This window comes from Phragmites australis, chromosome 13, assembly GCF_958298935.1.
Source record: "Phragmites australis chromosome 13, lpPhrAust1.1, whole genome shotgun sequence".
NCBI lineage: Eukaryota > Viridiplantae > Streptophyta > Magnoliopsida > Poales > Poaceae > Phragmites > Phragmites australis.
Genome location: NC_084933.1, coordinates 21,509,547 through 21,534,464, shown reverse-complemented (window position 1 = coordinate 21,534,464; position 24,918 = coordinate 21,509,547). Strand labels below are relative to the sequence as shown.

Here is a 24,918-nt window from a genome sequence, read left to right as displayed (position 1 = left end):
TCAGCTTCGTCCGGTTTGCCGTTCCACATAATTTTCGAATTGTCCAGGGATGATACGCAAAGTTCCGATGGTCCGGTCAGCCCAGCCCAATGAAGGCGGTCAAGATCCAACCTTCGAACCAACACGACGCCAGATCAATAAGCACTGCACCAGAAACTGGATTTTAAATATTATTACAAACGATTATAGATTTTATTTTTATAAAAATATCTACAGTATAATATTAAATTTATCATAGGTTATTATAATTTCGTCTGTGATATAACTACATATAAATAAATTTTCTGAAAAATCATAGGCACCTATTAAGAGTCGCGGACCGTTGCTGTTTAAATCCGTTTGTTAAAAAAAAGTTTGTGTGACTAGAAATTATTTTGTATTTTGGGTTCCCGTGCAGGGGCTAGATGTAATCTTATGTTTATAAATATATATAAGTCATACCCTTCTCTCGAAGAAAACACGACGCAAGACCAGTAAACCCGGCTCGTTCCCCAAGCAAATTCGGCTCCGTGCCAACTCAGCTCCAAGTCTCCAACAGCGCCCGGAAAGAGAAAATACCAAAGCCATCTACGTACGCACACAGACATAGCACAGCACGGCAACGCCACGTCGGAGACTCGGAGTCCCGCACGCCAGACGGGCCCGGTCTTCGAGCACCAACGAAATCAGACGCCACGGCTGGCGCCAGCTGGCGCAGGAGCGCCGAGCCCACTGTGGCGCGCGCGGGAGCAAACCCTAGGCGCGGGCGCGGCTCCGTCCCGTCCCGTCCGTCCCCTATAACCACCCCTCCACCCGTCGCCTCGCTCTTCCCGTTGAGAGAGTCGTCCCCCCCCCCCCCCACCCTGCGTGCTCTCCGCCTGCGGCCTCTGTATCCCGCACAACCAAAAACTACCAAAAAAATTATTTCCCCTAAATCGCGAGATCTACCAGTATCGAGCAACATACCAATCCGATAGCTAGGGTTTGGAGCCGATTTTGTCGAAAAGAAATCCGAAAAAAAAAGCGGTCGGCGAGAGGCGATGGCGGCGCAAGTGGCGGCGGCGAACGGGGGCGCGGCAGGGGCCGTCGCGGTGGTGTCGCCGGGAGCGGCCGTCGTGGCGCAGCCGCTGCCCACCACATCGCTCTACGTGGGCGACCTGGATGGGTCGGTCACGGACTCGCAGCTGTACGAGCTCTTCAGCCAAGCGGGGCAGGTGGTGTCGGTGCGCGTCTGCAGGGACGTCACCTCGCGCCGCTCGCTCGGATACGCCTACGTCAACTTCAACAACCCCTTGGATGGTATCGTTGCGATCTCCTCGCCCTCTCTCTGTTCGATTTGGGGTGGGTAGATTTGCCGAGGTTTGGGTGATGTTGAATTGCGGTATGATCAGATTGGGCAAGGTTTTGTGTTTCGTGTGGTTCGATGATTCCGATGGCATCTGTATACTGTTTATCACCAGTGATTGTTCAATTGGTCGGTGGTGGATCGGTTGCGTTTAGCAATTCGGTTGGATGGTGGATCGTTGATGCTAGCAGAAGTCAAATGCCTGTGATTGGTTTATGTGAATGTTTTGCTACGGGTGCAATGGCACTTGGATTCATTGTGTTTTTGATGTTAGGAAGGATGATGATGTCACTTAGATTATTATTATATTTTTGAGAAGGGGGAGGATGATGCCTGGCAATTAGTTTTTGACCCTGGAGCCTCGTTGGTGGTATACACTAGACTATGATGGTTTAAGACAGCTCTTACTGTTTAACTGCCAGGTTGATTTGACGTGTTTGAGGTACGTAGGGACATGGGTGCTGTGCTGTGTGCTGGAAAAATTGATGCCTTGATAATTGACTGGAATTTGTGGTTCTATACACTGGCCTTCAGATTTTTCTGAATAGTTTGTTAGATTACATAGAGATAACAGAAATGTAAAAACATCCCTCATTCAATGGCAAAGTTAAACCTGGGCACAATCTAGATACCCACCTTAGTGCCAGTTGTGAAGGCAAGGATTGCTCTAGGAACTTTTAAGATTTTGTTCAAATTTGTTTAAATGCTAAGGTTTTATTTAAGCAAATCTGCTTAATTTTTATGAATTTTTGTGACCCCCCTGTCCAAACAGGCCTCTTGGAGGAGATATGAGCTATGTGCAAAATGAGTCAATAGGAATATAATGGGTTATTTTGCTAGACATGCTTTTTGTGCCATAGTGCCTTACCATACTATATCATCCGTCGTGAAGCCTCTTTACGTTGTTTACTCTTGCAAAACCTATTACCGCTGAATGTCAGGGCAAAGGACTTGCAATGGCTGATTAGCTATTCCATTTTACAGCTGCGAGAGCATTGGAAATGCTGAACTTTGCTCTTCTTAATAACAAGCCTATTCGGGTTATGTATTCAAACCGTGATCCGAGCAGCCGCAGGAGTGGATCGGCTAACATTTTCATCAAGGTACTGGGTCATCTGGCAGTTTCTTTAGTTTGCATTGTCATCCAAAAATAATCAGCGCTGTATATCACTTATTCTGATGATATCACTGTCAATTTTCTTTTCTCCAGAATCTTGACAAGACAATAGACAACAAGACTCTTCATGATACCTTTTCTACATTTGGTACCATTCTCTCATGTAAGGTGGCCACAGATGAAGTGGGCCAATCCAAAGGCTTTGGTTTTGTTCAGTATGAAAAAGAAGAGGCTGCACAGACTGCCATAAAAAGTCTTAACGGGATGCTTATCAATGATAAGCCTGTTTATGTTGGACCTTTTCTTCGCAAGCAAGAGAGAGATAATTCTTTTGACAAGGCAAAATTTAACAATGTCTTTGTGAAAAATTTGTCCGAGTCTACTACAAAGGAGGATCTTGTCAATTTTTTTGGTGAATATGGGAATATTACAAGTGCTGTTGTGATGATTGACATGGATGGTAAATCAAGGTGTTTTGGCTTCATCAATTTTGAGAATCCAGATGATGCTGCGCGTGCTGTTCAGGAACTTAATGGAAAGAAGATACATGACAAAGAGTGGTATGTTGGAAGAGCTCAGAAGAAGTCAGAAAGAGATATGGAACTAAAAAGGAGATTTGAGCAAAGCATGAAAGATGCTGCTGACAAGTATCAAGGACTGAACTTATACCTCAAGAACTTGGATGATAGCATTGGAGATGATCAGCTTCGTGAATTGTTCTCTAACTTTGGCAAAATCACCTCGTGTAAGGTGTGTTCATGTTTTGCAGTCATCATATTTCCTCTTCTTATACCTCTGTCACTTGATATATTATTGCTAACTGAATTTGTTAAATAGGTAATGCGTGACCAAAATGGTCTTAGCAAAGGCTCTGGCTTTGTTGCGTTTTCTACTCGTGAGGAAGCATCTCAGGCTGTAAGTTCACTTCCTGGATACTGCATTAACTATTTGATGTCGCATGTGATTGACAAGTTTTCCTTGTATACAGTTAACTGAAATGAACGGCAAAATGTTATCTGGAAAGCCATTGTATGTTGCATTTGCACAGCGCAAAGAAGATAGAAAAGCGATGTTGCAGGTAATTGTCCTTAAACCAGTTGAGTTGTTATTGTCTAATATTAAAATTATACCACCTGTGTCTATTACAGATTGGCAGTTGCACATAGCAGCACATTTATTTAACACTTCACACAAAAAGAAGAGCTGGCATATGAATTACTGCTTTCTGTGATCTAGAACAATGTAGAAGCAACAATAGAATGTTGACGTTTATCAATAATTACTTATTTAGGCATACCACCTCTGCTTCATGATATAGGGCTCCCTTTTCCTCTTCCTCCCCCCCCCCCCCCCCCCTCAAAATATACGCCCCCTGCACAAACAAGTGTGTACTTTACTAGGTTTTTTCTACCTTAATGCCTTCTGAAACTTTTTTTAAGTATCAGAGTTCAGAGCCTAAACATTTTAGTTGTGCTGAAGAAGCATACTGGTGTGCATGGAGGCCTCCCATTGTGTTACTATGTGCCTTGCTTCTTACTAAATAAACTTTGATACCACTACCTGTTCTTAACAATTGTTTCTTGCTTAAATATTTTGAGATTTGTTCAAATTGCTGTAATTTCTGACCATCTAGCATATTAAATTGCTGACAGTTGCACATTCCATATTATCCAGGCACAATTTTCTCAGATGCGCCCTGCTGTACCAATGACACCCACTATGGCTCCGCGCCTTCCAATGTACCCTCCTATGGCTCCTCAGCAACTCTTCTATGGACAAGCTCCGCCAACTATGATACCCCCTCAGGTACCATGGAAGCTGTTTTTTCCTTTCATTGAACTTAGCTGTATTTTCAGGTTAAATCCCTTTCTCCAACTTTAACATGAGAATCAGCATGTTCCCATATTTTGTCAAGATTAACCAGGTTTAGTTTGGGCAGTCTAGGTTATATGAAGTTTTCATCATATTTCATATGATTAAACGGGCATACAAAGTGGGGTTTAGTTGATTATTGTTTTGCACTTAATATGTTGTTTCTAGTAATTTGCTCCTTTTTGTACATGGACTCTGATCACATATGTGCTCTAGATATTGTAGTAATGTGGTGCAATTCTTGTAGGACTTAAGTGTGTTGTTCATTTGTCTACCATTTTATTAGTTCTTCTGGTTAATATGCAAGAAGCAATTTGTCGATCTCAATCATTTGACATTTGGTTTGAAACGCTAGTCCTCTCTGATCATTCATCCTTTGCATGAAGCATTTTAATTTTGTTAGCTAATGTGCTGAACTTAATGGATAATTGGATATTATGTTCACTTCTTCCATGTAGCCGGGATTTGGTTTCCAGCAGCAGCTTGTTCCGGGGATGCGACCTGGGGGTCCGCATATGCCAAATTACTTTGTTCCGGTTGTCCAACAAGGTCAACAGGGTCTGCGCCCTGGTATTAGGCGCTCTGGGGCCCAGGGCCAGGGCCAGCAACCTGCTCAGTCATTTCAGCAGCAGGTATTTTTCCATCAAATTTCCTATTGTTACACTGGTTTTGGGTGTTAAGGTGATACTTTGTCAGTGGAAAAAAGTTAGGGGGCAGAGAACATGATATGCCTAGATTGTCAGCAATTATGGTCCAGCCCTTTGTTGTGCTCATTTTCCACCATACCTCCCTTTTTCCAACTCCTTTCTTTTCTTTTTTTGGGGAATATTCCTAACTCCTTTCTTCTTGGCACATTGGGTGGGGGGACACTGTTGGCTGTTCTATGGGGGACTTGTGAACGTGCAGTGACATATCTTGTTATGGTTCTCAGATGCTTCCACGAGGACGGATGTATCGTTACCCACCTGGCCGTAACATGCCTGATGCTGCACCAATGCCGGTTGCTGGAGGTATGATTCAGCCATACGATATGGGAGGCTTCCCTGTAAGAGATGCTGGCTTATCGCCTGCTGCTCAAATCGGGACTCTGACTTCTGCCCTTGCAAATGCTACTCCTGAACAGCAAAGAACGGTATGTTCCATAACTAATGAATAATAGTCCATAGTTTTTGTGTATTTGTCGTTCAGTTGATCGGTTCATTATCCATTTTGATCCTGCGCAACAAATACCAAGTTCATTTGAATCTGCATAAGGATCATAGATGTCTTTCTGCTAAGTAGTTGTGGGTTCATGACGTTCTCATAAAAATGCATTGTTATTTCTCTGGTTGAGTTTTATCCTGTAGCACTGTCCTTTTTTCTTATTTTTTTCAATTTTTTTCATCTAGATACTTGGTGAAAACCTATACCCACTGGTTGAGCAACTGGAACCAAACCAAGCGGCCAAGGTCACCGGAATGCTTTTGGAGATGGATCAGACAGAGGTGCTGCATCTGCTCGAGTCTCCTGAGGCGCTGAAGTCCAAGGTGGCTGAGGCGATGGATGTTCTCCGCAATGTGGTCCATCAGCAGAATCCAAATACCCCGACCAGTCAACTTGCTGCGCTATCACTGACCGAAGGCATTATCTCCTAACTTGAAGTCGTGACGATCTTTCTTTTGCAATTGCGTGTGGTGTTTCCAGAGGTTATCAGGCACATGACAGTATTGCTCCGTTTTTCCTTTATGGTTGAACCTGAGTGAGTCGAGTTTCCATACTGGATGTTTGATGTTATTTTGTGCTGTCTGGTGTGGTGTCATGCCGTTACGGCGAGGTACTTATTTCCAAGTTTGAGTATTACTGGGGGGGTGTTTGTTATGTACCTGTCTTCGCCTTATAGTAAGTTTCGCTATTGATGATTGAGTGAGAACATGCATTTTCGTATGAAATATCTTGTGACCTGGTATCATGAATCATGCTGAGAGCCTAAGTGATTCAACCATACTTGGGCTCTACTCGTATTTGCTTGGTTTTTCCCTCGCAAGTAGGGGTTGCTTCTGTTGGAGCCTGGATCCCTCCTCCTTTAGTGGTCTAATCTATGACGGTGGCATCTTGAGGAGCAGTGGTAGGTTTAGGATTTTCAACTTAGGTGTATAAACCTGTCTCACTAGTACTCACCTCTGTCGCCGTCCAATCTTACGGTCAACGGTTCGTGCGTGTGCAGTGCGAGTCAGGTCGTGGGTTGTTATGTACATGATCTCAGGAACCGAGTACTCAAACACGTGGTTATACTCGTGCTTTGAGGGGACTAGGCCGCTATGCATCTCAGGAACCGAGTACTCAAACACGTGGTTATACTCGTGCTTTGAGGGGACTAGGCCGCTATGTGTAGTCACATTGTCGGAGGATGAACTCCTATCATAGGGATCCTGAGAGACCCCTTTTTAAAGATTCGATCGGAGAATGATCCTGAACGAGTTCGTCGGGGAAATAAATGGAAACGGAAATAAATACAACGGCCGGTGGTGGGGGATGATCGACCTAGTGCAAAAAAGAGATAAATGCACCGGGGTTTAGACAGGTTCGGGCCGCACGGGGGCGTAATACCCTACTCCTGTGTGAGTGCAATATCTTTCCTTGAAGGGAATTCTTCAAGGATGTGTCTGGTTACAAGGGTATATTGTCTACAGAGAGCTTGAGGCTCCCGTGCTCTAGCTCTGCTCGAGCTTGCTTGTGATGTTCTTCGTCTCTTGTGGTCTCTTCTCTTGATCTCGTCTTGTCTGGCTTAGTTGCCTTCATGTGTTCTTCATCCTTTCCTTTTATACACACGCCGACCTCGGCTTACCCCAAATGGGAAAGAGGGGGCGCGAGTGCCAAGGCGCCACGGAGAAAGGCGTCATCATTCCGTCTCGGCGAAGTGACAGGGGCGGTGGAAAAATGCGGCGCGCATCCGACCACCCGCCACTGTGGACGTCCTCCGGCGCCGTTGAGAGGGCCCACCGGGCGGCCACAGAGGCGCCCGGTGCGCCCACCCTGTCTTGTTCTTCTGTCAGGGCAGGGTGGCAGGCGGAACGCTTTGATTCTGGCAACGTTATCCCGAGGTACCCCGGATGATACGGGACGGGACTCGTGCAATTAATGGACCCACGCCCCCCTACCAAAGCATGGCAGGGACTGACACCATGGCATGAGCAGCTGAGAATGTCAGGATGTCAGGATGTCAGGCCGCGCGTGCCCATTAAATGCGGCATTGGACCTTTGACTGGCTGACACCCCGCCGACGGGTCCCTTCGAGTCGTCGGGCGATCTTGCGCGAACCTTCGGGGAACCGAGTGCTCGGGGGCTGCCACGTGCAGCCCCGAGCACTCTCTCCCGAGCACTCCTGTAGGACCCTTCGGGGAACCGAGTGCTCGGGGGCTGCCACGTGCAGCCCCGAGCACTCTCTCCCGAGCACTTCTGTAGGACCTTCGGGGAACCGAGTCCTCGGGGGCTGCCACGTGCAGCCCCGAGCACTCTCTCCCGAGCACTTCTGTAAGACCTTCGGGGAACCGAGTCCTCGGGGGCTGCCACGTGCAGCCCCGAGCACTCTCTCCCGAGCACTTGGGCAGATCCTTCGGGGAACTGAGTCCTCGGGGGCTACCACGTGCAGCCCCGAGCACTCTCTCCCGAGCACTCCTTTAGACCCTTTGGGGAACCGAGTCCTTGGGGGCTGTCACGTGCAGCCCCGAGCACTCTCTCCCGAGCACTTGACTGTTCGGCCCATTGGGGGACTATGGTACTCGGGGGCGAGTGGGAACCCCTCCGAGTACTTTCTTCCCGGTACTTGAACTTTGCGGGTCACCGGGGAACTAGGGTGCTCGGAAACCAGAGGCTGTGGCCCCGAGCATCTTTTTCCGGAACTTAGATTTTCCTCATCCTACAGGGAGGACCTCGCGGGATGGTGACACGTGACGGACGGCCGGCCCGGTCTCAGGACTCAAGGACCCCTGGTTTTCGATACACCGACACACATGGACTGTGGTTGTGAGTTTTGATCGTGTCAACGTTTATCAGGTCATAGCAAGATGGGTTTGGACCGTAATGAACCATGGTCACCCATTACACCTATAAAATATAACCTATGGAGAAAAAAAATAGAACAAAATTTTAGTATATACCCATGTCCTTAGTAGGCCCACTCCTGTTGGGGGAACCATAGTCTGAATTTATGCTTTGCATATCATCATGGCACCAATAGCAGCATCCTACAAAGTCAAAACACTTATGGACGAGCTGTCGTCTACACTTGAGATTTTACCCTGCAAGATGTATGTATTGAGTATCTTCCTATTCAGGTTCATACAAACATTCTAATTAGTGTATTGTGCAAATCCAGAAAACGGGAGCACGTTCAAACCAAATTTAATCGGTTCTTAAACCAGCGTGAAACCCGGGGCAGCCCACGGCACGAGGGATCAACTAGCTCGGCATGTGTTCAGCGGAAACAGAGAGCCACGAACGGCACGCGATATGTTCCGATCCGCTCGTGCTTGCACGGCATGGCAAGTGTGGCAGCGACACCCGGCTCGCCACCACCTGCCGCGCCCGCGCAGCCGTTATTAGGGCAACTCTAACAAACTCCTAAAAGTCACTCTCAAAACTCAATAAGAAGCTTTTCTAATAAGATTCTTTTCTAATATCACTGCATTTTTTCAACAAACTCCTAATACCTGACTCTCTATCCCACAGCTCTATTTTTAAACGGTTACCATTCAAACCGTGATATTTTCAACAACTATTTTTAAATATATAAATTATCAACAGTTATTTTTAAATAAAAACATTTCGAACGATTATTCCCAACTACTATATTTGGAACATCATGTTCCAACCACTATGTTTCCAACAATCATTTGTCCAGCGATTGTATTTCTCTAAGCCTGTGTATCTACTCTCCCCGGTGGTTCTTCTCTTGCACACCACTGCTCCCTTCAGCCTCCCATATCACAATGAGTTGCCATAGCCTTCTCTTGAAATAGGTCATGGATTCGTGGTCGTTCGATGACGATGACGAATTCATTGTTGCTGTAGCCGACCTAGCGTGCAAGCAATATCAAGTTATCAGTGCGCCATGGCCTGGTAGTTCGGTCCCTGGCCATCAAATCGTCAATCGCGACAGATCATAAGGGTGTTGGATGCTATTCCGAGACTACTTCTTGGACGATCCTACCTATGGCCCGATGTTCTTTAGGTGTAGGTTTGTAAATAAAGCCATATCTTAAGAGTTTTCCGCTGATCTTGATAGTCGTAGCCACGGCTTATTCTTCGTATCTGTACAGATTTAGAATGAGGCGCTCTCTCTTTTTGTGCATAATGCATGATGTAGAGCAACATGATGACTATTTTGTCCAAAGGAGAAATACAACTGAACAACTTAGTTTAAGTGCTTTACAGAAGATTATTGAAACATTCATAATGCTATCTTATGGAGTTTCGACGGATGCTATTGATGCCCTTGTTCGCATTGCAGAAAGAACCATTATAGAAAGTCTGAGAAGGCTTATCAAAGCTGTTATTGATGTATTTAGAGATGAGTATCTGAGAGCACCAAATGAGAATGATACTATTAGAATACTTGTAATAGGGGAGGAAATATGCTTTTCCGGGCTTTGGGGTGCATAATTGCATGTATAAGAATTGCCCCACAGCATGACAAAGTATTATACCGATCATATACGTGAGCCCACAATCATTCTAGAAACCGTTGCTTCAAAAGATCTATGAATTTGACATGCTTTATTTGGTTTACCTAGATCTCATAATGATATCAATGTGCTTCAACGTTCCCCACTCTTTGAGAAGTTAGCAGAAGGGCAGGCTCCAAAGGTGAACTATACCATTAATGATCACAATTATACAATGTGATATTATCTTGCTGGCGGTATCTATCCTCCATAGGCCACCTTTGTGAAGACCATTTAGAGGCCACAAGGCAATAAGATAAGATATTTTGCCAAAGCACAAGAAGCAGTTAGAAAGGATGTGGAATGAGCTTTTGGAATTCTGCAATCTCGTTTCGCCATTGTACGTGGACCTACTCGTTTTTGGGACCAGTATACACTTAGCCAAATAATGACTACTTGTGTGATCATGCACAATATGATCATTGAAGATGAGCGAGGTGAAGCGTAAGACTTACAATTTAATGGGCTAGGAGAAAATGTGACACCATCCCATGAACCCACACCAGAACTAAGTGAGTTCATTCAAACTTATCATGACATTACAGACAAAGAAACTCACTCTCAGTTTCAAGCAAATCTAATTGAGCACCTCTAGTAATGTCATGGAGATCCACATTAATAATGTATGAGTCCTAGTCTTGATTATGTCAAACATCCCAAATATTACACACAAAGAAATAGTTCAACCAACAGTAACAGAAGACACAACATAGAGATCCATACAAGATCAACCTGAGCCACTGCACTGGCGAATCATGATCTCATTTTGCAGACTCCTGTAGTATCATTATTGTGTCTCGGACATGCCAGTAATATCAATAGCCATAATTCTCTCTTCTTTCACCATCCTCTTCAATTGTACCTCTTGATTCTCTACCTCAAGTTGTTCTTTCTCGGTTGCAACCCTCCCTTGCTCTAGTGCTAATCTCTCTTGTTCTATTGCAATTGATTGTTTGTATCTCTCTTGTTCAAATGTAAATGCTTGTTTGTATCTCTCCTCTTTTTTAAACTCTTTCTCCACATCCATCTATTTCTTCTTTGTCCACATATTATCCATTGCACATCCATGAACATAGAATCCCCACCTCGGTGTATTTTTTTCTTTCTCTTTTTCCTCTCCAATGGTTGTGTTGACACTTCATATTCTAGAGTTGCCGCCCCATTATCATTTGGGGTACTTGGAGTAGTTGTACCCGGATTTGAATTGAGGGTGGTCTTCTATTTCTTTTGAAAAGATTTCTAAGATGAGACTTGAGCCGACCTAGCAACCTTATTTGGTTGGGTTTTTAGAAGATTCCAGTAATACATGTACTGAAATGACTTATTGTTCTTATCTTCGGGCTTGAAGAGAGTGCATGCATGCAAAATCTGTCAAAAAAACATGTCACATTAAACTGACATAAAGTATTCGAGGCATCTGCCAAATTAAGGACAAATATTCTAACCTTATCTTCAATTGTAACTCCACTTTGCCTTCACCGCTCAATCTGAGAAAGACAGCTAGCAAACTTTTTTACATTTTCTTGAATATGAGACCAACGATGCATTAGGAAACTTTGAATGCGATTCAAATTAAAGTCTTTGTTGGAGTAAAAATAATCATAAATTTGCTTCTAATATGTAGATTGTGATTGGTCGTTGCCTTAAATAACATCCATACTAATATTCAGCCATGCCAACACCAATAATTCATCTTCCTTTTCGCTAAAATTCTTTGATCTTTTCTGATTTGGTCTCACAATGGGAGTCACTTCTTCAAATGGTGATTGCCGCTCCTCAGGTGGGCTAACCATTTCATTGTCTTTGTCCCAATCTAATGAACGGTTGTCACTAGACAACAAATTAATATAGAACCCGTCTATTGTTCCTATGCAATATGTTCAGCACATTGTAGCATATACACCGGTTCATTAAATTGCATTGTCCAAAACTATATATTGCACATAACAAACAAATTGCATCAGTCATAAGATTGCAGCAGCTAAAAAAATAATACCCCCTTGTACAGTTAATGTTGGCAAAACTAAGGCAACATTTTATGGACTACATGAGCAGTGCACCTAAATTATCTTGTTCCAAACTCAAATATGCAACTACCAATGTATCATAATTACGTAAGTGAAAGTTGACATATGGCCCCCAATCATCACAAATAACCTGCTATTTTACCCGTGAAAAATTGGCATCCATGTGTTTCGATGTAATCTGGTTTGTAGAGGACTACAAAATCAAGTATTTTGCAGTAACTATCATCATCATAATCCATTTGTAACAAAAAAAAACAAAAAGAAGAAGAAAAAGCTATATTATCGGGTCTCCTAGATCCTGCCGTAGCCTTGTTCCTCAATAGAGCAGGCAAGCAATATCGAATGCCTCTAGCGAGATCCCTTTGGCCACCTTCATAGAGCCGACCACGTGCGGCACCGCTAGACGCGCGCCTCCATAGAGCCGCCGCCAACCGGTGGCAGCCGAACAACGCCCTCGTAACGCACTGCCGCTCACCGAGCTGGGGGCGGGGGGAGAGGGGCGACAGTCGCCCCACCGGCGAGCGCTTCGCGCATGCGTGCGAAGCACGAGATCAAGGATTTCGTCGACTAGGAGTCTGATTAGTGTTCTCTGCATCTTGCGAGCTGGAAGGCGTATTTTGAACGTAGCTGTTTTTTTTAATGTTTTTGAGCTTGTTAGAAGAGTTTTTTTTACTCGTATACTCAAAACCTAGCTATTAAGACTAGTTTTAGATATCTGTTATAGTTACCCTTACGCTCACCCGCCAGTGAGCGGACGCAAAAATCCCACACCAGCAACACGGCGGCTCGCACGCGGCGCCCGGGCTCCCGCCACATGGCGCGGCCCTCGTCACAGCCTCAGTGTGGCATCGCCGTCCTTGCGGATTCGAACCACCCGTCCGCGGTCCGCTCCCCCGTAAATGAAACCTAAGCTGCCCGCCGCTATCTCCCCGCGGCCCTCCGCCATGAGCTGACCGATCGAGAGAAGTCCCCGTCTCTCCGTGACTTCCTGCCTGCAGGTGGGCGCGTGCTCATTCTCATCCTCTTTCTTTGAGAGGTCCGGGGTTAGCGCCGCGCGTTGCGCTGAATGGATGAACTCCTGAGTCCGAACTTGCAGTCCTTGTGGCCCTCATAGCCGATCGATGCTTCAGCGCCTTCAGCTTCATGTGATTGTCGGTATCGCCCTCGTTTGAGCTACGCATCGTCGTGGTAAGCCTTTCTTTCAGCTGCGATCATTTGGTTTCCCACATTTTCGCACTAATACTTAAGGAGGCTACCACTACTGGGTTTGCAGGACGGGGATCTCGAGAGCAACACCAAGACACCGCCGATGCAGGCGCCGAGGTCACGCCTGCTGCTCAGCTGCGGCGAGTCCATACTGGCCGTGGCGGAGAGCGCGTACCGGCGCGTCGAGACAATGAGCTGCCCTGTGGGGTGCCTGGCCAGGGGGTTCTCCCACGTGGCAGCCCCGGTCCTGCGCCCGCTGCGGCTGCGGCTGAGGTGCCTCTCGGCGCTCTCCTTCGTCGACCGGCAGCTCGTCGTCGCGCAGGACGTCGCCGCTGTGCTCCTCCCCCGCGCCGAGCGCGTGCTCAGGAAGGTCGACGACCTCGTCCTCCTCGTGGAGTCCCTGCCCGTGAGGTTCGACGGCGCAGTCGACGGCCTCGAGGCCCTGGTGGCCGGCGTGAGGAGCGGAGTCGCGGGGTTCGGGTTCGCTCCGGTGAAACAGTGCCGTGTCGACGAGGGCGGCGACGTGTTCAGGGACATCCGGTGCGACGAGGAAGCGGGAGGCGCGGCGGACCAGGACGTGGAGAAGATATGCGAGGACGTGGCTCCGGAAGCGGGAATCCTGGGGGTTGTCACGGTGGATGACGGCAGCGGAGCGCGGGATGGAGTAAGAACCATCGGCGTCGCTTACGCGGAGAAGATCACCGGGGAAACTCGGTGCAACGAGGAGATGGCGCATTCCGGCACGGGAGACGATTATTTCAGGCCGAGCAGCGAGGAGACTGGCCGTGATGACGACGATGCCGCGCAAGGCGCAGACAGGGAGGCAACGCATCCTGAGGCAGCTAAGCAAGAGGTCGGCTCTGACGAGAGTGAAGGTGAGGGAGACCCGATGAAATTTGAGGCGTCAGGTGCCGAACAACGCGCCGAGGGGGTGAGAGTGAAACAGGACGGGCGCTCCCGCTCCATGGAGGTTGTCGAGGCACACGCGGCAGAAATCATGCAGGCCATGCAGAGCAGGGAGACAGAGAAGGCTGAAAGCCAACAGGCTGCCTCTCCAGAGGCGGGAACCAGTGAGACGGGAGAAACCAGCGGCAAGGAGAGCAGCAACAAGGACGGCAACCTGTTGGATCTGTTTGATGAAGCATGGCAGCACAAGCTAGCCTAAGAACATTGCTACAGGGCATGAGCCTCAACAAGGTAATTACTGGTGATTGGTGAATATGTAGTTGTGTTGGTATACTAGTGTTCAGGATCGTACCTCAGGTATATTGTGTGACATACAGAAGAAGTATACGGAAAAATGGGTCCCGCAAGATTCAGATATGGGTCGATGACATTCGCTGCTCTTCTTGGTACATCAGAACATGAGCAAATAGAAGAACATGGTATTTCATAACTCATCAAGAATTACTTCATTATTTGAAATCAAATTCAGGATTTTTGGCACATAAACCTTGTCATTTGTAAATAGTTCATCGACATAATCGATGTTTAAATCATCTGCTTCAACTACTAGATTGGATTCCACTAGCTCACTGGCTAACACAACGAGCAAGACGCCTGGACCCTGCGGTCACTTGAAACGTCCATGCTTTCAGTGTACCAGCAAAGGCAGCATAGGCACGCTTACGCAATGAACACCTGGATCCTATCTCCCATCGAATCCTCAAAATCAAGCAGTATCTGGCCGTTTTGGGGGTTGTCGGTATCAATAGGTGCATTCCGAAGCCTTTCCATGATATTAGCTCCAGCCAAGCCTGCAAAGTGGCAAAAGGAGATCATCATATGATACATAGACAAGCGCATCAACATTTGACAGATTCCTTTTTTCTTTCGAAAATACAAGCACATTTATAGAATCATGCCCTTAGGACTATAAGTGCAGACCTGGAATAATTCTTGTCATCCCTTCTAAGAATCCGGCCTGGAGAATTAAAGAGGGAACAACCATTTAATCAGTATTGGAATTACTCGATCACAGTAAAATATGCAGAAAATAGGAGGAAGAAACTAATTAACAAGCATGCATATATCCCAAGGTAAAGCTGTTGATTTAAGTAGGTTTGATGTGGTTTTAGAACTTTAATCTGACTACCAGATATTGAACACTGGAATCAATCAATGGTTACTTACAGGTATTCTGGCATCAATTTTCTGGACTCCATCTCTTCCTGTAATCTTTAGTCGAAGTGTACGAGACCACATTCCAGTTGATGGTCCTCTGCCGCCGCTGGAACCAACATCATAGAGCTGAGGCAATATGTCAATAACAGGTTCTTGTGGTTTTTCAGTCGTGGACCTGGTATCTCCTGGACTGCTTGGTTCACTTGTGTAATCATGATAACCTATATTGAGTCGCTGCAGGTTAAACAAATTCATTCATATATAATGTAGAATAAGTGTGCTGGTCAATACCGGTCCTGTACGATGATTGGGCTGATGTCACAACATATCGTTTTTCTTCTTCATAATAGTGGTTAAACCCGAGTGTATCCTTGATCTCTTCAAATGATGGCAAGCTGCCTGGAGGAGGTATGCGACCACCCTTTATAGCAACAAGAGCATCCTGCAGATCATGTGTCGTATACAGTTCAGTTGGTAGTTGAAATTTAGCATATATCTGCACACCAGATTTAACAGCTACACAACAACTACTGCGTATATGCACAAGGTCACATGACACACATACACACATGCTGATTTCTTTTTCTTCCCAAAACTGCTAATGGCAATCAATGTGCAGAATCTCTTAGGGCGCACTTAGTCTAGTAATGAAATAATGACATACATGACATGGTTAGCGAACCAATATAATATATATGAGAAGCAATGACACTCAATGAACAAATATAAACAAACAACAAACCTCCATTGCACGCATCGATACCCCAATTAGAGATAATGGATAGGCTATGATTTTATAACCTATTTCTTCAAGTTCAACAGGGCTCAGTATTGGAGTTTTACCACCGCCTTCTAACATGTTGGCCTGCAGAAGGATAACAGATTAACAGAGTATGATGGGGGCCATCACAAGTATATGGGAAACCAGAAAAGCACTGATGCATAGAACATATCTAACCATTTTTGGAACTCCAGGTGCAATAGCACAAAATGCCTTCATCTCTTCCCTTGAGGCAAGGGCATCAATAAATAAAACATCTGCTCCAGCATCAGCAAAGGCCCGTACTCTCCATAATGCTTCATCAAGAGACATAGCTTGACGAGAATCTGTCCTTGCCACAATAATAATGTCAGAGCCACTCTCATTCCTGGCATCTACAGCGGCTTTTATGTGCATACTTGCTTCCTCCCTTGAGACAACCTTCCTTCCTTGTGTATGTCCACATGCTTTTGGCGACACCTTCAGAATACTATATATCATATCACTATAAGAGATACTTCAGAGAAAGGGAAAAGAAAGATCTATCTCGATTTTATGAATAATCAGTAAAGGTTACATAGTTTGAATGCACAATTTGATACATAGATAAATGAACATTGGTTCCGTAAATATGTAAGTCCTGCAAACCTACCCTGCTCCAGAATCCAGACTGCAACAATTGCTACAACTATTTCACAATGCATGTTCCATTTTTCATTGCAGAAGATGCTAATTCTAAATGGTAACTAATGTACTACTTGTGCACAATACAGCACAAAAGAAAAACAGCTGTACTTGCAACGAATTTCAGCAAGAGGAATGCCACGTTTTCTGTTCATGCCCCATCCCTGGAAATACCATATCAACAAAAGAATATAAAATTATTCCTATTTGGCACAGGGATAATTTACAAATGCTGACGGGCTTTAACAACCTTTTCCAGTCAAGGCTGATACGACCAATCAAATAGAAAACTCAAGGTTAACTGAACATAATTAACAAGATTTAGTGAACAGTGAAAGAGCCAAATTTCAGGAAAAGCAGAACAAACACAATCTATCGTGGGACATTAGCATTAGGTACTCCCTGAAAAGCATACCTGATCTTCAAGAATGATTCCAGCGAAACCAGCATTAATAAATCCTTTTACTGTTCTCTTGACATTCATACAGTTTCCATAACCATTATCAGCATCACCGATCACAGGGATCGAGACTGCTTCAGTGATTAGACGTCCTTGATCAATCATTTCCCCATAAGAGATGAGACCAACATCTGGTAATCCTAACCGCGCAGCAGATATTGAGAAACCTGCAACGGCAAAATATGGGAACCTCAATAAAAACCCTTCTTCTGCAGACCCTTGCACGAGGCACAAGCTCAAGAAGCAAGACACTGCATTGTTTGACACTATTTTAAGGGCTGGACACATAAGCTAAGAGTAAATTTCTGGTAGTTCCGGAAGTATAGCATAATGCCACCTGATCAAAGTGTCTCCAAAAGCAAAAGCAACAATAGATCAGCACATGAGCAACATTGTATGAAGTCCTCCTCGCTAGATAATTGATGCCTATGTGCGTTCTCCTGATTTCCTTTAAAACGGAAATATAACCTTTTTTTTCTCTCTCTCTGCAGAGATGAGACGAACACGTACCGCTCGTGAAGCAGGCCCTGAACCCGGCGCGCTCGACGAGGCGGGCGCTCAATGCGTCGTAGCAGGCGGGCGCCTGGTGTGCGCCCGGCGTCTCCAGGACCCGCCGGAGCGCCGCCGCGGGCGGCTCCCCAGGGGCGGCGCCGGCGCCAGCGGAGTAGGAGCAGCGCGGGGAGATCCTGGCGCGAGCGGAGGCGGAAGAGAGCGGAAGGACTACGCGCTGGAGGCGCGGGGCACGCGAGGCGCCGCCTAGCCGTGAGGAGGAGCACGGGGCGAGCGGCTGGTGCAGGAGGGCGGCGTAGCACGCCATGTCCGTTTCTCGCTCGGTGTCTGCGCGAGTAAACGCACTGGCGCACTGCCGCGGTTCGGCAGGGCCGACAGAGGAGTGGGGATGTCAGTCTGGGCCAGGCCCGAATAGCATAAATGGGCCTGCTTGTTACAGAGCTTCCCATCGTATCGTTAAAGCCCATGGGCTATAAAAGGCCTGTTACTGGTACGAATTCTCAATTTGTACGATTCGGCTCTCGTTTGCCCAGACCAGCCTTTTCTCTTTCTTTAGGGCCCCACACCAGCATTTTGGCAAAGATGCTGCATAAAAAGGTAATCGATCTCATTGAAGAATATAAGGTAGAGCTCCGTCGTCGTACGTCAGGAACCAGCATTATGGTGATGTGAATGCGTCTGCGTACTGTACTGGGTTTCGCGGAAAAGAAGATGAGTCCACGGCGATGCAACGCCGCAGACACCGGCGCGTGTTTAGATTAATTTTTAACTTGGGTTCCTGGTTCCCTGGATAGTGCATCGTGTCGGGACAAAACAGCCTCGTATAGCTGGAAACAAATGGAAGCACGAGCTCTAGCAAGGTGGGGCTCGGGCAAGCGTCGATCTCCGGCAGCTTATATATGCACGCGCCCCCGCCGCGCAGCTTTCAAGCCGGCCGGCCGGCAAAAGGCAACAAGTAAGCTTCTTCTCTGATCTCATCGATGGCTCCGCCGAACTCACGTTTCGATGTGGTCTCCTCCTTGCACCACCGTGGTACGTGCGCGAGCAGAAATCGCCGGCCGGCCAACTTCCATGGCACCTCGCCGTGCCTGGACCCGGAACGCACCGGCCAAAAGAAAGCATGGCCTGGCAGCGGCAGCCGGCAACCCTGCGTCGGAGCAGTGGGACATACCGCCGTCCGGCTCGAAGCGATGGAACATGTCGCCGTTCGAACTGGAGTACAGCTTTCGTGGTTATGCTGCTAGTCCTCAGGGCCGTCTCCTGGTACCACCGAGACGCGCGCGCGCACGTCGAAAGCGTTTGGCCGGCCAACATACATGGCACGGACCTCTGCGCATTGCCGTGCTCAAAGCGCGTGTGGAAGAGGCGACCGGCGGCCGGTAATGGCACTTCTACTATGTAGCGGCCGGTGCAATATTGTTTGCATTGCTTCGGTGTCGCTATGTATCTTCAACGATGTATGTTGAATTTTTACAGGAATTCTATCGACCATTCCAACACACATCCTTGGATCCGGTCTCGCAAGAACGCTTCGGGTGCAGATGTAGATCAAGACCGCACGTTCTTAAAAAACGTCGGCAAGCTACGTTGCAGCGGCCGCCGACAAACAATGTGTTAGGCCAGCTCCAACAGGAGGCAATATTGTGCTGGCAAGTTTGCCGCTCGGCAACGCGTGACGACGACTCCAATAGAGACCGTATCTCCCGCTACAGTGTTACGGGAGAAAGATTTTTTTTACCGCGAGCGGCATATTTGCCGCTGGTTCTGAGGCCTTATATCGCTGTTTACAGCATATGTACATGGGTTCAAGAGGAGGAGGAGAATAATAAAAAAAAAAAATATCTGTTGGAGATAAAAAAAATAGAAAATACTATAATAGTAATAAATAATTATTATAAGATAAATTTTAAAGTTCCTGTTGAAACGGCCTTACCAGAGCCATCGCCGTCAGAGAATCCGTTGTCGCCTCTTCAAATAGCAGATGAGGAGGTGGTTGCTTCACCATCGGCGATGACGCGTCTTGGTGAGAAAGACAACATTGGATTGATGGAAGAGCTATTAATAACGGCTATGCAGCCTGATGTTAGTCTCCACGGGAAAAGTGTTCCAGATTATATTGATAGCAGGGTGCAACAACTAGCAGGGTCGTGTGGGCAAAAATCTATAAGTACATAACATACTAAATCGTATTTATCGAAATAGATAATATATCACTGTATTTATAAATTTAACATATATATTTGACACCTCATTTACCGAATATAGCATTTTTCATCATATTCGGCACCTCAGAAATAAAAAATCAAATATCAACTCGGCATATGAGATGGTGAATATAATAAATAATGCCATATTCGGTATCTCAAGTACCAAATACAGGCTAACTCTTGTCTACTACTGTGCATAAACAGTAGCCATATTGATTAAATTTCGTTTCAACTCTACTTTAAAACGGTGGTCTTCTGTTATTCTAAAATTTTTAATTTTTTTTACGTGTTCCATAATCCATACGCAACCTATTTTAATTGGATTCACTAAAAATCCTTTGTATATTTTAAACTAAAATTCTTCAAATAAGGCTACTTTTATAACTTCTAATAATTGTTAGTGCCTCAAATAATTTTTCAAAAATTTGAGAAAAATCACTAATATTCTTATTATGTGATGGACTAATTTTTAAAATTATTTTCAGCCCTACATTATATAATGAAAAATAAGTTCCTTTGTAGTGCTCTATTTATATATATTTTTATTATTTCATGTGATATTCTTCTTTTAATTTAATTTGAATTCAAACAAAATTCAACTGTCTCATTATTTTTATCCCATTGATATGCTAACTTTTTAACTACATTTATGAAGAACGGTGGACGAGCTCACGTATCTCTTGAACGATGCAAACTAGGGGATAAAAAATGAGATAATTACTCTCTCTATAAATAGTGGCTCACATGCTCTCTAAAAATTACAAATGTTATGTTCAGTTTATACTGCTTCTCTTGGTATTGTAATCTAGCTGGCACCGGCTCACATATGCAGCAATACGATTTATCGGTAACCATACGATAGATATATTTTAGTTTTATACGTGTGTGATACCCATGCGTTTTTACTAGACCTCATCAACGTGGCGACAGATAGGATCACCGTCTGTCCGTCTAGCAGTACTCTAGCCGCGCAGGACATTGTATCTAAAATGGGCTTAAACTTGACGGGCTAAATTTTGCTTGGGTAAGAGCATACACAAGTTAGGCCCATAGACGAACGACCCACAAACTGGCCCAAACGCGAGACAGCCCAACGAGTTCCCGAGTTCCGACTGCGAATCCGCGATAGGCTGCGCAACACCGCCAGCTCAACACTTGTACCCAGTGCCACAATCGAGTCGGTCTCGTGGCTCGTGTGATCGAGTCCGCCTCGAGTTCGATCAACGGCCGTGCAGGCGTCCCCCGCGGCCAATATATCCATCCACGCACACCCCGCGGCACCCAACCTCAAACTAGCAACAAGCGATCGAGCGTCTTCCGATCTCATCGGCCGTGCCACCGTCACCTGACGTCGATTCGCTGGGTTTTCCCTTTCGTCATCGACCGGCGACCGCCAGGCTAGGATTCGCTCTCGCCCGGCATGGCGGAGCTGAAGCCCAGCGTCAACCCCTTCGCGTTCCTCGAGAGCAATGACCCCGGCGACACTCGCCTGGCCGACCTCGGCGCCGCAGCCAAGGCCGACGAGGTCCACGCCTCAGCGAGAGACCCCAAGAACATTAACAAGAAGCAGGTGCCGCAGGTTTCCGTGTGGAAGGCAAATAAGATCAACTCCACCAAGAACAAGCAACAGCAGCCGGCCGCATCCAAGGCCAAGGTTAACGCCGCAAACAAGCAGCAGCAGCAGCAGCAGCCGGTCGCATCCAAGGCCAATAAGGTCAACACCGCAGCGAGCGCCGCCAAGACCAAGACGCAGCAGCAGCCAGCCACGCCTACCAATCTTACCGGAGAACTCTTAGGCAGAGCCTATCCTTCTGCCCGGGCGCTCGTATATAAAAATCGTAAGCCGAACGACGTCGCCGGCGGTGCACCGGGAGACAACAAGGGAGGGGCGGTGAACAACGCTCCCGCGCCCATTCAGGAGGAGCCGCCGGCTGCCATGAAACCTCTCCTGCCACAGCCGACCTTGCACGACTTGGCCCAGTTCCCGTCCCTGAAGTAGCGCTCATTTTGCGTCGTGTTTCTTAATAAGAGTCTAGAGAGCTTTCTGTCGCACGTAGCTTTTCGTGATCCGTTTGCTGAGTGGAATTACGAGATTACAATATGTCAGTACATGTCAAGAAATTGGGTGTGACAATCGTGCTTATTTACATATTGAGATTGAAGAGTAGTATGGAACCCTTTGCACCAATGTCCTGCTCTGCATAATCTCTTTCCCTCATCTATTGCAATATTCGATCTCACAACTTCCTTGGTAACTGCATCAATCCTAGTAGGAGTATCAACGATGTGAATAAACACCAATTCTGCACTCCATGGTCGAGGACCATACCACGCCCACGTACCCTCTGGCCTATGCGATACATCCTGTATCTTCTGGTCTATGCGATCAAACAAGAGAATTGCTAATTCTCAGTCGCCTGAATTTTTGCTTATTTCTATGTCGCATTTTGGCCGTAAAAATCTACCCATTGGAGCTGTAAAATCTTATTGGTTTTACAGTCACGGACCCTGTGGCCATAAAAATTGTCCCTCAACTGTAAAAATTGATGCAGTTTTTAGGTCGACACAAGTCAGTGGAAGGTCCGTGACTATAAAGATAGTATTTTACGTTTTCAAGTTTGAGATTTTATGGTCACAAATGAGACATATACAAGATTTTAATTACTCTCTCTATAAATAAGTGTCATTTTGAGTTACGTGCAGTCAACCATTCTAAACTTTAGTTACAAATTATTTTTTATGTATTAAGTTTGGATATTTGGAAATAATATGAGTAAATTTGTCTCGAAAAATAATTCATAATAGTATACTTTTGATATAATTTATAAATATATTATAACAAATAGAGTAGTAAATGTCGTATTTTGGGGGACCGTATCGATATCCAAAATGTCACTTATTTGTAACTAAAGTGAGTACTTGATTACAAGATAGACCTATCAAATAAACTTATTACATTGGATATACTGAGTTTTCATTATGCCATTGATTTCCGTAGACCCATAAAATAAACCCATCAAATACGCACAAATTCTCAAAGCCATCCTCAAGAAGCTAAGAAACTGAAAGTAAATTGTACTTCAAATTATCAACTAAAACAACCTCCTTAGTACAAAGTGAACATTCACCTTGATGACATCGACTGTTATTACCTTTCCTCTAATGTCATCTCTAAAAGTGATGTACTCCTTTTGTATCAGTAGGGTGAGGCTGGAGAACCATTTGGGATTTCCGGTCATGTAGCACGAACAGTCGTAATCCATGATCCACATGTTCTCCAAGCCTTCGTCCTCTTGCTAATAATAGGAGAAATTGTAAGCAAATGACTCAACACTGGAGTTAGTGAAATATGAAGCATTCTAGTGTTGAGACACTCATCTAAAAACAGGATTAGAACAATGATACTCATTCTTTCTCATAGGCAGGGAGCGAGCACCACGATGGGGAAAACGTGGTCCGCTAAAGCCTCGAGACTCATAGCCACGTGCATATAAGCCATAGACATATAAAGCATGACTAGGTACACACCGGGCAAAAATACCACCTACAACCATGTGGCCATTGTAATTACCACCACGACGAGAGCGGGCAGCTTGCTTGTGGCTAACTTGGTGAAAAGGCTCATGTATACCATGGGTAGGGTAGTACATGTCCCGATTTTTCCATTCAAGCTCACGTCTCTCATTTCTCTTTCGCCTAAAGCAAAACTCTACTAGGTGATCCTCACAGTGACAAAATTCACAGTGATATCTAACTCCTCTTTTAGGTTTGGGATTCACTCTAGGAGGTTGTTTTGACTGTTTAGGCTTGTATTTCTCATGAATTGGTGGTAAGGTGTCAAGGTGGTTTCGGTACTCGTTAGGCTTGGGTATCCATATTTGTTTCTTGAGAGAAATTTTGGGTGGCTCAACTAGGATAACCTCACACTTATTTTGGGTGTTGGTGACAGTGGATTTCTCACAAGCGCTCACTCCAGAGATATTGCACTCTCCTATCTTCCTATACTCATAAGGAACTCTAGTGTAGTCACGCTCAACGCCAGCCTTGTCCTCTCTCTTGAACTATTCCACAATCACACCTAACTCAACATAGACCTATGCAGCTTGTTCCCATCTTCTAATATAAGCATTACAGCTTGACAAATATGCAATTCATTTAACAAAGAAGCACATGTATCACAAGCAGAAATAGCAGCCTTAGAGCTAGTAGCATTAGCAAATTTCTTCTCAAAATCCTTAAGCTTAGCACAGTTATCAGAAAGCCGAGATTTCAAGATTGTGTAATTTTTGCAAGCTCCTAGCAAAATAGGCCTAGATTTAAATTCTTCTAAAACAAACTTAGTTTTCTCAAGTTCATCTACCATAGAGGCATCCTAGTTTGTAGATCAGACATTTGAATCATGTAAACACCATAAGTATCACATTTTGTCTCATCTACAACTGTGGGAGCATATTTTAGCAATTCAAGTTCCATGGTAGCATTTTCAAATTTCTTCATGTATTCTCTAAGCTCACTCACAACTAACTTGAGATTGTGATCTTGAGCTACTAAAGCATCTTCTAGTTTATCTACTTTCATACAGAGCTCATCGGCAGGAAGTTGTACCTTCGAGTCAAGCTTGGCGTCACTGTTGTCGTCGGCAATGTAGCACAAGCCGTTGAGGTTATCGATGATCTTCTTCTTCTTGTCCTCGTCCTCACTTGAGCTTGAGGAATCATCATCGCTGGAGTCGACATCGAAGTCGCTAAGGGAGGTGCGTTCCTTCGCTTTGAAGTTCTTGCGGAAGTCCTTTTTTAAAGCCTCACGATCGAAGTACTTCTTATTTTTGTACTTGGGCTTGTTAGCCTCGACCTTCTTCTTCTTCTTGGGGCAGTCGGTGATGAAGTGGTTCGGATCGTCGCACTCGAAGCAATCCTTAGAGTTGC

The 24,918-nt window shown here is 45.6% G+C and overlaps 3 protein-coding genes across 7 annotated transcripts; 2 read left to right on the top strand and 1 right to left on the bottom strand.

The window, feature by feature from the left end:
• Positions 1-813: 813 nt before the first annotated feature.
• Positions 814-6,241, top strand: LOC133887937 (polyadenylate-binding protein 2-like). Its single transcript, XM_062327962.1, has 9 exons — positions 814-1,278; positions 2,309-2,427; positions 2,535-3,191; positions 3,279-3,356; positions 3,430-3,519; positions 4,116-4,247; positions 4,772-4,945; positions 5,245-5,445; positions 5,702-6,241. The coding sequence occupies exons 1-9, from the start codon at positions 1,020-1,022 to the stop codon at positions 5,945-5,947; spliced, it is 1,956 nt and encodes a 651-aa protein (XP_062183946.1). The 5' UTR covers positions 814-1,019; the 3' UTR covers positions 5,948-6,241.
• A 6,702-nt stretch (positions 6,242-12,943) lies between these two features.
• On the top strand, positions 12,944-17,902 carry LOC133888247 (uncharacterized). Of its 5 annotated transcripts, none has more exons than XR_009903771.1 (4): positions 12,944-13,230; positions 13,316-14,445; positions 14,532-14,633; positions 15,384-15,740. XR_009903771.1 is itself a non-coding variant. In XM_062328413.1 (3 exons), the coding sequence occupies exon 2, from the start codon at positions 13,352-13,354 to the stop codon at positions 14,411-14,413; it is 1,062 nt and encodes a 353-aa protein (XP_062184397.1). In that variant the 5' UTR covers positions 12,945-13,230; positions 13,316-13,351; the 3' UTR covers positions 14,414-14,445; positions 17,768-17,902. The 5 variants fall into 5 exon arrangements, 2 of the variants coding, with proteins under 2 accessions (XP_062184397.1, XP_062184396.1); XR_009903770.1 differs by having other exon boundaries at positions 12,945-13,230; positions 14,535-14,633; XR_009903769.1 differs by having other exon boundaries at positions 12,945-13,230; positions 13,316-14,633.
• Positions 14,637-18,093, bottom strand: LOC133888246 (uncharacterized). Its single transcript, XM_062328411.1, has 8 exons — positions 17,787-18,093; positions 17,232-17,443; positions 16,331-16,612; positions 16,115-16,237; positions 15,664-15,814; positions 15,382-15,593; positions 15,136-15,172; positions 14,637-15,005 (listed from the first exon to the last, which is right to left on the bottom strand). The coding sequence occupies exons 1-8, from the start codon at positions 18,091-18,093 to the stop codon at positions 14,875-14,877; spliced, it is 1,455 nt and encodes a 484-aa protein (XP_062184395.1). The 3' UTR covers positions 14,637-14,874.
• Positions 18,094-24,918: the final 6,825 nt, after the last annotated feature.